Source organism: Taudactylus pleione, unplaced genomic scaffold (assembly GCF_031769625.1).
Source record: "Taudactylus pleione unplaced genomic scaffold, aTauple2 ptg001536l, whole genome shotgun sequence".
In the NCBI taxonomy this organism is placed as follows: Eukaryota; Metazoa; Chordata; class Amphibia; order Anura; family Myobatrachidae; genus Taudactylus; species Taudactylus pleione.
In genome coordinates this window covers 24,319-36,063 of record NW_028285933.1, presented here as the reverse complement: position 1 = coordinate 36,063, position 11,745 = coordinate 24,319, and the positions used below count along the sequence as shown (strand labels likewise).

Genomic DNA, 11,745 nt, shown 5'->3' with positions numbered 1-11,745 from the left:
CCGTTCATGGAGATGATCTAATCCCCAAGCACCGGCTCGGCACGTGATGGTGGTGACATCATCGATCCGGCAATAAGCTGGGGGGGTCGGGCAACCAGTTTGAAAGGGGTCTCACCCAACATGGACCAGTGTACAAAATCCCAGGTGCCACCCGGGTTTGCAATGTGAAAGGGGTATCAGAAATGTTCTCTCAGCATATGATAGGGAAATACACAGACAACGGTGACATTGTAGCCGCAGAAGGTGCTAGCTAATGACAAATGAAGGATATTCGCTGTAAAAAAGTTATTTTATTAAAAGTAATTTTTCAGTACCACAGCATTAAATACAATACAAAACTCTCTGCACAGAAAATGTGGCTCGCAGAGGACGAGCCCTGTAAACATCCCGCAGTAACGGGGGTACCTGTCAGTCTGTCCTGGTGCGGTAGGCTGGGGTCATGGAGGAGGGGAGGGGTCCTATGGTCAGGGGGCCAATAAAATGATTTTGCTGTCCTGGAGGGCAGAGATGCGTCAGTGAGGAGTCCTCGGACAGCCCGCCATAAATAACCTTGGGTGATTATATTACCTCCGGTGTAGCATTGCCAGCGAAGAGCCACATGTGCGTGGTAGCGTCATATGTGTCATTATATCACATTCATTACTTCCATGATTTACTGCGGAGGTTCTGGCACGGTCGTGTGGGATGCTACCGCAGCCATCTGGGCTATCGCTGAGACGGTCGCTTCCCATGGCACCATGCCGCCCACGTCCATCCCCCGGCTGTAAGAGAGAGTATCCGTTCTGGACAGCCCCCCTGGTAATGGTAGCAGTTAGCAGGTTGTTACCACCGCCATCACTGCCGAAATTGCGCTCCAGGATGCCGTGCGAACGTCACGCTGGGGAGCATGCGCTGGAATGAAAAGTGGGAGGAGGGGAACTTAGCAATGTCGGGGGGGCCATTGCCTGGTTTACATCCTGTGAAATGGTATTTGTAGAATAGACTGTTCCTGTTTGTTCATTACTAGTCTGGGAAGTGCCCGGTTACCATATTTATAGGTCACGTCTGTAGATTTGCTGCCCCTCCCCCACAAGGGGGTGGTTATTAACAGAGTACTTATGGACACTGGTAGGTGGGCAGGGGGCTCCGCCACTGCCTATTGCCACTAAGGGGTGGGGAAAATGCCAATGGGGACCTATTGCCCCTGGTAGATCTGGTAGGATCTCCCACCCTCGAGTGCCATCACAATGGGGGTCTTTGGAGACAGGAGTGTGAGAAACTTTCCATTCTAAGTTTAATTAAATTTAAAAAAAACGAGAATTTCCGAGTGATTTGGGGGGAAAGTTTGGCTAGATAAGTGGTTAAATAAGTAACAACTGTGGGATGGGCCTGTGTGGACCACACAACATGGAAATAAGTAACAACTGTGGGATGGGCCTGTGTGGACCACACAACATGGAAATAAGTAACAACTGTGGGATGGGCCTGTGTGGACCACACAACATGGAAATAAGTAACAACTGTGGGATGGGCCTGTGTGGACCACACAACATGGAAATAAGTAACAACTGTGGGATGGGCCTGTGTGGACCACACAACATGGAAATGAGTAACAACTGTGGGATGGGCCTGTGTGGACCACACAACATGGAAATGAGTAACAACTGTGAGATGGGCCTGTGTGGACCACACAACATGGAAATAAGTAACAACTGTGGGATGGGCCTGTGTGGACCACACGACATGGAAATAAGTAACAACTGTGGGATGGGCCTGTGTGGACCACACAACATGGAAATAAGTAACAACTGTGGGATGGGCCTGTGTGGACCACACAACATGGAAATGAGTAACAACTGTGCGATGGGCCTGTGTGGACCACACAACATGGAAATGAGTAACAACTGTGAGATGGGCCTGTGTGGACCACACAACATGGAAATAAGTAAGCTCTATAAAGGAGAAATAGCATTAACCCCTCTTATGCGGAGGTCTTATTTCAACATTTGGACCCTCCACTTCAAAAAAACATCAATACCGGGTGACGGGCGGAGGTATCTGGGGCACTGATCACAGATCTCCATAATTATGGGCAGATGTGTAGGCGCGACCTGACGTATTGCTGGTAAATCGTGACATACAGGAGAGACTAGAGGATGGCGGGGGCCACGGTGGGAAACCTTACTCTGAAATAAGTCCTCAAAGAGACAAAAATGACTGGTGAAGGAAAGATGCTCGTCTTGGTCATAGGCTCACCGCCCCCCACCGTGGACACTACGCCCCCTGGAGTCCTGTAAGATCCTGCTGAGGGCGCCATAAGGCAGCGGGATTGCATGACAACGGTCAGGGGGACTGCGGATTACTGTGAAAGTCAAACTTAAACCATTTCCAGTATGAAGGCAACAAGAAATTCCCCGTCCGGATATAGCTGCATAAATGGCGTGACTGCGGTTACTGAATCCAGCGCAAGCGACCAGGCCAGAGAGTAGCTACCAAAGTATCTCAGTGCAATACACAAAGAAATGCCAGCGTTCAGCATCTATGTGCGTCCAGCTTCAGAACGCGTCATCCAAGGGTCTCTGGGGGTATTGCCATCCTCATAGTACACATATCTGGATGGCTTTACTCCTGGTTCCTGGTGCAGATTTCACTCTCCGATTCCTGTACGTCACTGCTTCTGCAGAAAGGCGGCGGCTGCTGCTTGAACTTTACCCCCTGGTCTCGGCCTACAAGAAATTAATTTATAAAAGAGGTTTACAAGAGCTTTTATATATCGGCCTAATCACCTCTGCACAAATAAAAGGCAGAATATTTTTATTGCACTGATAATAAAATATAAATAACTGTTGCCTGTAGCTTTGACCTGGTGAAATTGCCTCTGTCAGCAGGTTATTTAATTCAGATGTCAGAGTTGTATCGCTTTGCATAGAGGCCCTGTCACTGGAGTGGCCCATGTAACCAGCAGTGCTATACAGACTGATATCAGCAGCGCCTTCACCCACCACTCATACCAATGTCACTGTGTGCCCTGTGCCCAGACTGCTATGTAACCTCTCCTATTCACCCACCACTGACACCAATGTCACTGTGTGCCCTGTGCACAGACTGCTATGTAACCTCTCCTATTCACCCACCTCTCACACCAATGTCACTGTGTGCCCTGTGCACAGACTGCTATGTAACCTCTCCTATTCACCCACCTCTCACACCTATGTCACTGTGTGCCCTGTGCACAGACTGCTATGTAACCTCTCCTATTCACCCACCACTCACACCAATGTCACTGTGTGCCCTGTGCACAGACTGCTATGTAACCTCTCCTATTCACCCACCACTCACACCAATATCACTGTGTGCCCTGTGCACAGACTGCTATGTAACCTCTCCTATTCACCCACCTCACACCAATGTCACTGTGTGCCCTGTGCACAGACTGCTATGTAACCTCTCCTATTCACCCACCTCACACCAATGTCACTGTGTGCCCTGTGCACATACTGCTATGTAACCTCTCCTATTCACCCACCTCTCACACCTATGTCACTGTGTGCCCTGTGCTCAGACTGCTATGAAACCTCTCCTATTCACCCACCACTCACACCAATGTCACTGTGTGCCCTGTGCACAGACTGCTATGTAACCTCTCCTATTCACCCACCTCTCACACCTATGTCACTGTGTGCCCTGTGCTCAGACTGCTATGAAACCTCTCCTATTCACCCACCACTCACACCAATGTCACTGTGTGCCCTGTGCAGACTGCTATGAAACCTCTCCTATTCACCCACCACTCACACCAATGTCACTGTGTGCCCTGTGCTCAGACTGCTATGAAACCTCTCCTATTCACCCACCACTCACACCAATGTCACTGTGTGCCCTGTGCACAGACTGCTATGTAACCTCTCCTATTCACCCACCACTCACACCAATGTCACTGTGTGCCCTGTGCACAGACTGCTATGTAACCTCTCCTATTCACCCACCACTCACACCAATGTCACTGTGTGCCCTGTGCACAGACTGCTATGTAACCTCTCCTATTCACCCACCTCTCACACCAATGTCACTGTGTGCCCTGTGCACAGACTGCTATGTAACCTCTCCTATTCACCCACCTCTCACACCTATGTCACTGTGTGCCCTGTGCTCAGACTGCTATGAAACCTCTCCTATTCACCCACCACTCACACCAATGTCACTGTGTGCCCTGTGCACAGACTGCTATGAAACCTCTCCTATTCACCCACCACTCACACCAATGTCACTGTGTGCCCTGTGCTCAGACTGCTATGAAACCTCTCCTATTCACCCACCACTCACACCAATGTCACTGTGTGCCCTGTGCACAGACTGCTATGTAACCTCTCCTATTCACCCACCACTCACACCAATGTCACTGTGTGCCCTGTGCACAGACTGCTATGTAACCTCTCCTATTCACCCACCACTCACACCAATGTCACTGTGTGCCCTGTGCACAGACTGCTATGTAACCTCTCCTATTCACCCACCACTCACACCAATGTCACTGTGTGCCCTGTGCACAGACTACTATGTAACCTCTCCTATTCACCCACCACTCACACCAATGTCACTGTGTGCCCTGTGCACAGACTGCTATGTAACCTCTCCTATTCACCCACCACTCACACCAATGACACTGTGTGCCCTGTGCACAGACTGCTATGTAGCCTATCCTATTCACGTGACTGCAGGCCCAAAGCACCTCTCCCCCCACCCCTTACCAGCCACACACATGGTGCCACACCTATCTCACCAATGTCACTGTGTGCCCTGTGCACCTACTGCTATGTAACCTATCCTATTCACGTGACCGCAGGCCCAAAGTACCTCTCCCCCCACCCCTTACCAGCCACACACATGGTGCCACACCTATCTCACCAATGTCACTGTGTGCCCTGTGCACAGACTGCTATGTAACCTATCCTATTCATGTGACCGCAGGCCCAAAGCACCTCTCCCCCCACTCCTTACCGGCCACACGCATGGTGCCACACCTATCTCACCAATGTCACTGTGTGCCCTGTGCACAGACTGCTATGTAGCCTATCTTATTCATGTGACCGCAGGCCCAAAGCACCTCTCCCCCCACCCCTTACCAGCCACACACATGGTACCACACCTATCTCACCAATGTCACTGTGTGCACTGTGCACAGACTGCTATGTAGCCTATCCTATTCATATGTCCACGTGCCCAAAGCACTTCTCCCCTTACCCCTTACCGGCCGCACACATGGTGCCACACCTATCTCACCAATGTCACTGTGTGCCCTGTGCACAGACTGCTATGTAGCCTATCCTATTCATGTGACCGCGGCCCAAAGCCCCTCTCCCCCCACCCCTTACCAGCCACACACATGGTGCCACACCTATCTCACCAATGTCACTGTGTGCCCTGTGCACAGACTGCTATGTAGCCTATCCTATTCATGTGACCGCGGGCCCAAAGCCCCTCTCCCCCCACCCCTTACCAGCCACACACATGGTGCCACACCTATCTCACCAATGTCACTGTGTGCCCTGTGCACAGACTGCTATGTAACTTATCCTATTAGCACAGACATCAGAGGTTCTGTAAATCACAACTTTAGACCTAACCTAGAAGGTGAAGCTGCTGGAGACACAGAAGGGGAAAGCAGGCTGAAGACACAGAAGGGGGGGCAGGCTGGAGACACAGAAGGGGGGGCAGGCTGGAGACACAGAAGGGGGGGCAGGCTGGAGACACAGAAGGGGGGGCAGGCTGGAGACACAGAAGGGGGGGCAGGCTGGAGACACAGAAGAGGCGGCTGGCTGGAGACACAGAAGGGAGGGCAGGCTGGAGACACAGAAGGGGGGGCAGGCTGGAGACACAGAAGGGGGGCAGGCTGGAGACACAGAAGGGGGGGCAGGCTGGAGACACAGGAGGGCTGCCTGGGGACACAGAAAGGAGGGCTGCCTGGAGACACAGAAAGGAGGGCTGTCTGGAGACACAGAAGGGGGGGCAGGCTGGAGACACAGAAGGGGGGCAGGATGAAGGCACAGAAGGGGGGGCAGGCTGAAGGCACCGAAATAGGGGGCTGGCTGAAGGCACAGAAGGGGGGGCAGGATGAAGGCACAGAAGGGGGCAGGCTGGAGACACCGAAATAGGGGGCTGGCTGAAGACACAGAAGGGGGGCAGGCTGGAGACACAGAAGGGGGGGCAGGCTGGAGACACAGAAGGGGGGGGCAGGCTGGAGACACAGAAGGGGGGGCAGGCTGGAGAGACAAAAGGGGGGGCTGTCTGGAGAGACAGAAGGGGGGGCTGTCTGGAGAGACAGAAGGGGGGGCTGTCTGGAGAGACAGAAGGGGGGGCTGTCTGGAGAGACAGAAGGGGGGGCTGTCTGGAGAGACAGAAGGGAGGGCTGTCTGGAGAGACAGAAGTGGGGGCTGTCTGGAGAGACAGAAGGGGGGGCTGTCTGGAGAGACAGAAGGGGGGGCTGTCTGGAGAGACAGAAGGGGGGGCTGTCTGGAGAGACAGAAGGGGGGGCTGTCTGGAGATACAGAAGGGGGGGCTGTCTGGAGAGACAGAAGGGGGGGCTGTCTGGAGCACGGGGGGGGGGTGCCCTGCATTTGTTACACTTATAACACAATCAGAGCAGCCGAATAGCTCTGCCTCCCTTAGCTCCCCTCTTCCTCAGCAGTGTCGCGTCAGGGCAGGCTAATGCGGGCGCTACTGCAGGGACATTAGTTTGAAGGTAAGTAGTCTGCTGGCGCTGTGAGGTGTGTAATCGAGGAGAACTGTGATGTGCTGAATACTGAAGGAAGTTGGGGGGGTTATGTGATATGATGAAGGGGAAGAGTGCAATGAAGTGGAGGAGAGCTGTGAGAGGAGTTCATTTTAAGGGAAGGGGTGCTGTTCCCAGACCTGCCTACAGACTCTCACCAAGTCACTCACATCTGCCCTGCACACTCACCCTGTCACCTACCAGTGCATGTCCCTGCACACTCACCCTGTCACCCACCAGGCCTGTCCCCGCACACTCACCCTGTCACCTACCAGTGCATGTCCCCGCACACTCACCCTGTCACCTACCATACCTGTCCCCGCACACTCACCCTGTCACCTACCATACCTGTCCCCGCACACTCACCCTGTCACCTACCATACCTGTCCCCGCACACTCACCCTGTCACCTACCAGACCTGTCCCCGCACACTCACCCTGTCACCTACCAGACCTGTCCCCGCACACTCACCCTGTCACCTACCAGTGCATGTCCCCGCACACTCACCCTGTCACCTACCATACCTGTCCCCGCACACTCACCCTGTCACCTACCATACCTGTCCCCGCACACTCACCCTGTCACCTACCATGCCTGTCCCCATACACTCACCCTGTCACCCACCAGGCCTGTCCCCGCACACTCACCCTGTCACCTACCAGACCTGTCCCCGCACACTCACCCTGTCACCTACCAGACCTGTCCCCGCACACTCACCCTGTCACCTACCAGACCTGTCCCCGCACACTCACCCTGTCCCCTACCAGACCTGTCCCCGCACACTCACCCTGTCACCTACCAGACCTGTCCCCGCACACTCACCCTGTCACCTACCAGACCTGTCCCCGCACACTCACCCTGTCACCTACCAGACCTGTCCCCGCACACTCACCCTGTCACCTACCAGACCTGTCCCCGCACACTCGCCCTGAAGGAGAGTGCTGTGTGGTGGACAGGGAGGGGAGAGTGCTGTGTGGTGGACAGGGGAGGGGAGAGTACTGTGTGGTGGACAGGGTAGGAGAGTGCTGTGTGGTGGACAGGGGAGGGGAGTGCTGTGTGGTGGACAGGGAAGGAGAGTGCTGTGTGGTGGACAGGGAAGGAGAGTGCTGTGTGGTGGACAGGGGAGAGTGCTGTGTGGTGGACAGTAAGTGATGTTAGGGAATCAGTGGGTGCTCTGAGGTGGACAGTAGGTGCTGTGAGGGAATCAGTGAGCGCTCTGAGGTGGACAGTGGGTGCTGTGAGGGAGTCAGTGGGTGCTGTGAGGGGGACAGTGAGTGCTGTGAGGGAGTCAGTGAGTGCTGTGAGGGAGTCAGTGAGTGCTCTGAGGGAGTCAGTGAGTGCTCTGAGGGAGTCAGTGGGTGCTCTGAGGGAGTCAGTGGGTGCTCTGAGGGAGTCAGTGAGTGCTCTGAGGGAGTCAGTGAGAGCTCTGAGGTGGACAGTGAGTGCTGTGAGGGAGTCAGTGGGTGCTGTGAGGGAGTCAGTGAGTGCTATGAGGGAGTCAGTGGGTGCTGTGAAGGAGTCAGTGGGTGCTGTGAGGGAGTCAGTGGGTGCTCTGAGGGAGTCAGTGAGTGCTGTGAGGGAGTCAGTGAGTGCTGTGAGGGAGTCAGTGAGAGCTCTGAGGTGGACAGTGAGTGCTGTGAGGGAGTCAGTGAGTGCTGTGAGGGAGTCAGTGAGTGCTCTGAGGGAGTCAGTGAGTGCTCTGACGGAGTCAGTGAGTGCTCTGAGGGAGTCAGTGAGAGCTCTGAGGTGGACAGTGAGAGCTCTGAGGTGGACAGTGAGTGCTGTGAGGGAGTCAGTGGGTGCTGTGAGGGAGTCAGTGGGTGCTGTGAAGGAGTCAGTGGGTGCTGTGAAGGAGTCAGTGGGTGCTGTGAGGGAGTCAGTGGGTGCTGTGAGGGAGTCAGTGAGTGCTCTGAGGGAGTCAGTGAGTGCTGTGAGGGAGTCAGTGAGTGCTGTGAGGGAGTCAGTGAGAGCTTTGAGGTGGACAGTGAGTGCTGTGAGGGAGTCAGTGAGTGCTGTGAAAGAGTCAGTGTTATATGGAAGAATCTGGCAGTGAGAGATGGCTATGGAGGGGGCAATCAGGGATATAAGCAGGGAGGACTAGATGAGAAAGCTATGAAGGGTAATTAGACAATAATGAAGGGAGTAGTCATATCGATATGGAGGGAGGGGGCAATGAGACAGCTATGGAGGGGGCAGTAATATATATGTGGGCAGGGAGAGGGCAATGATAGAGATCCATGCATGCTAATGCTTTAGGTTGGCTGGCAGTTGCATATTCAGGGGGAGGGAGCTAAATTATGTGACACTTATAAATGTAGGTATGTAGTCCCCATCTCTTTTCCAGACAGGTCTGAGACTTTCCAAGATTTAGACAACTACCAATGGACCGTAGACCACCAGCCGGCAGGTAGGACATAAATTGTCATGACCTTGGCTATTGTATGTACTCCATGCCCTCAGCGTGATGAAAACGAGGACGGTGGGTATAGCATTCCCTGTGAGGCCACGCCCCATGCTCCGAGGCCACACCCACTTCTCCTGAAAATTGCACAAAACACGCCCCTCCCCATAGTTTCCCCTATCGTGGTGCCCCCCCCCGTCATTTTGTTCTGTATCCGCCCCTGCTGGCTGACATAGGGAGTGCCCTACATCGCTGTCTCCATGAATGCTCTTTAGCTGAAGCATTCTACCTTACCAAGATTGCCACCGTTTCGTCTCCTGCACATGCACAGCGCCATCTTGTTACTGCGTTTCAGCACCAATTGGCACACTGACGTGCTCCAGTGACCCTGCAAGTATCCTGCAGATACCGCTACACCGCTACCCTCATACGTGACCGGCTGGTCCTGTATAAAACTATTGTCAGTAAAAGATGTGTGTGTCCTGCAGCTGCTTCCTGTGTAGCTGACAGTGTAACATGTGCGCAAACCACACGTTACCACAACGGCGACACAAATATTCTTACCGTGTACAGTATGTCACTAATTCCTAGGGGAAATGCAGTTACTGGTATGTCAGTAACCTTAGGTATAACAGCTCACGGGCTCCTTGGTACAGTGCAGACTGTATAATGAGTTCCTTTAATGTACGGCAGATCATTTCTGATGCCGATTCATGTAATAGGGAAGAGCTATAGGTGCCAGGTACTGCGCGTTTATTATAGATTAGACCCGGCCACGTCAGCCGCCATGTACGTAATGTAATATACATCACCCACCTCGGCGGTCCTTTCAGCTGGGCGGCTGAGCTGGTGAGAGGCGTCTTGGTTTTTGCACCCACTGTCATTACGAGGAGACTATCCTTGTGCGCGGGGTTCCCGGGCAGCGGCTTGCGAGGGGCATTCATCTGGAAGACACGATAGAGGTAGGATGAAGTATACCAATACAGCAACATGTTACAGCATAGGGCAGTGCTTCCCAAACCTATTTGAATTACGGCGCCCCCTAGAGTATCAGCATTGTTTTCACGGCACCCCTAACTTTAAGTTTGTTATTGGGAAACTTGCGAGATTCCGCTACCTATATAAATGAAGCAGCCTTGGATGTCAGTTTATTGAATGCCAGGTTTTCTATAGCGGCAATTGTGGCTCAACGCTCCCTGTGGTTTCACTCTTGGAGGGCTTGGAGTGTTTACCCTATAATGGTAAGATCCTGTTCGGCCCTGATTTGGACACATTTGTGGATACACTGGCAGTCGCTAAGTCAGCTTGTCTGCCTTCTGCTCCTGCTCCCTCTGGGTCTCGGATTTTGGGCTATTTGCGAGCGCTCGCTATGAATCAGGGCGGATTTAAAAAAAAAAAATCCGCCTCCAGGCCGCTCGCATAGCTGTGGGTGACCACCCACAGCTTTTGCGAGCGGCCTGGTGATTATCGGGCTTTCGACGAGACCCTTTTGGTAGGGTCTCGGTTCCTGCAAGCCCGAGTGAACTTCCTGCTCTAATAGAGCAGGAAGTTCACTACTGAATGACGTCAGTAGGGCCACCCCACAAACGGCAGGCGTTCCTTCGGGAACGCCTCAGTTTGTCCAGCCACCCCCCCTCCCCGCCTACAAAACGGGGCGAGCTGTCGATCAACAGCCACCCCGTTTAGTAGCGAGTCCCGGAGCGAGTGAAGTTCTCACTCGCTCAGGAGCTCATGCACGGTCATTGCGCGTGCACACTGGCCGACCATCGACCCGCTTGCGAGCGCTTTGCACTCGCAAGCGGGTCTGAATCAGGCCCTTTGTCTTTTCGAATATATGGAGCCCCAGATAAGGTTAGAACCGAGTCCTTTCCTAGGCCGTCGACCACCAAGAAAACTACCAAGCCTAAAAAACAAGCTTGGAGTGTGAAACGTCCAGCTGCTAAGCCTGATGACAAGCCCTCAGCCTGATATCGGGCCTGGCCCTGGGGGATCCCAGGGAGGGAGGCCGACTTCTTCAATATGCCCAGCCGTGGTGTCTGACTACTACAGACACCTGGGTGAGAGAAGTGGTCTCTCGGGGGTACGCCCTCTCCTTACGCAGACAACCTCCCCATCAGTTCTTTTGCACAGGCCTCCTGTCAAACAAGGACAAGGCCTTGGCTAATCAAAGGGCAGTACAATCCATGCTTCAGGCAGGGGTCATTGTAATGGTCCTGTTAACCCAGAGGGGAACGGGTTATTATTCCAGCCTTTTTCTGGTTCAAAAACCATACCGGTCCCACCGACCTATCCTCAATCTCAAGTTCCTGAACAAGTTCCTTAGGGTACCTCGGTTCAGAATGGAAACTCTACGTTCCATCATACTGGCTATGGAACCTGGGAATTTTATGGTGTCTCTGGATATTCAGGATGCATACATGCATATTCCGATTGCTTCGGCTCACCAGCGTTTTCTCAGGTTTGCTGTGTCACAACAACATTTCCAGAGTCAGGCATAGCCGTTTGGCCTCTCTACTGCACCTCGGGTGTTTACAAAAATGATGGCGGTAATGGAAGCCTATCTGCGGCTATGGGGGGTCCGCCTGTTACCATACCT

The 11,745-nt window shown here is 53.4% G+C and overlaps 1 protein-coding gene across 1 annotated transcript in view; it reads right to left on the bottom strand.

The window, feature by feature from the left end:
* Positions 1-278: 278 nt before the first annotated feature.
* LOC148442407 (disintegrin and metalloproteinase domain-containing protein 19-like) overlaps positions 279-11,745 on the bottom strand; it is a gene marked incomplete at its 5' end in the record, with an annotated part of 33,502 nt that continues 22,035 nt past the window's right edge. Inside the window, 2 exons of the mRNA XM_088463967.1 lie at positions 279-2,705; positions 9,966-10,093. Of these exons, the coding sequence (XP_088320093.1) occupies positions 2,648-2,705; positions 9,966-10,093 (186 nt within the window). The remainder of the gene's footprint in view (positions 2,706-9,965; positions 10,094-11,745) is intronic.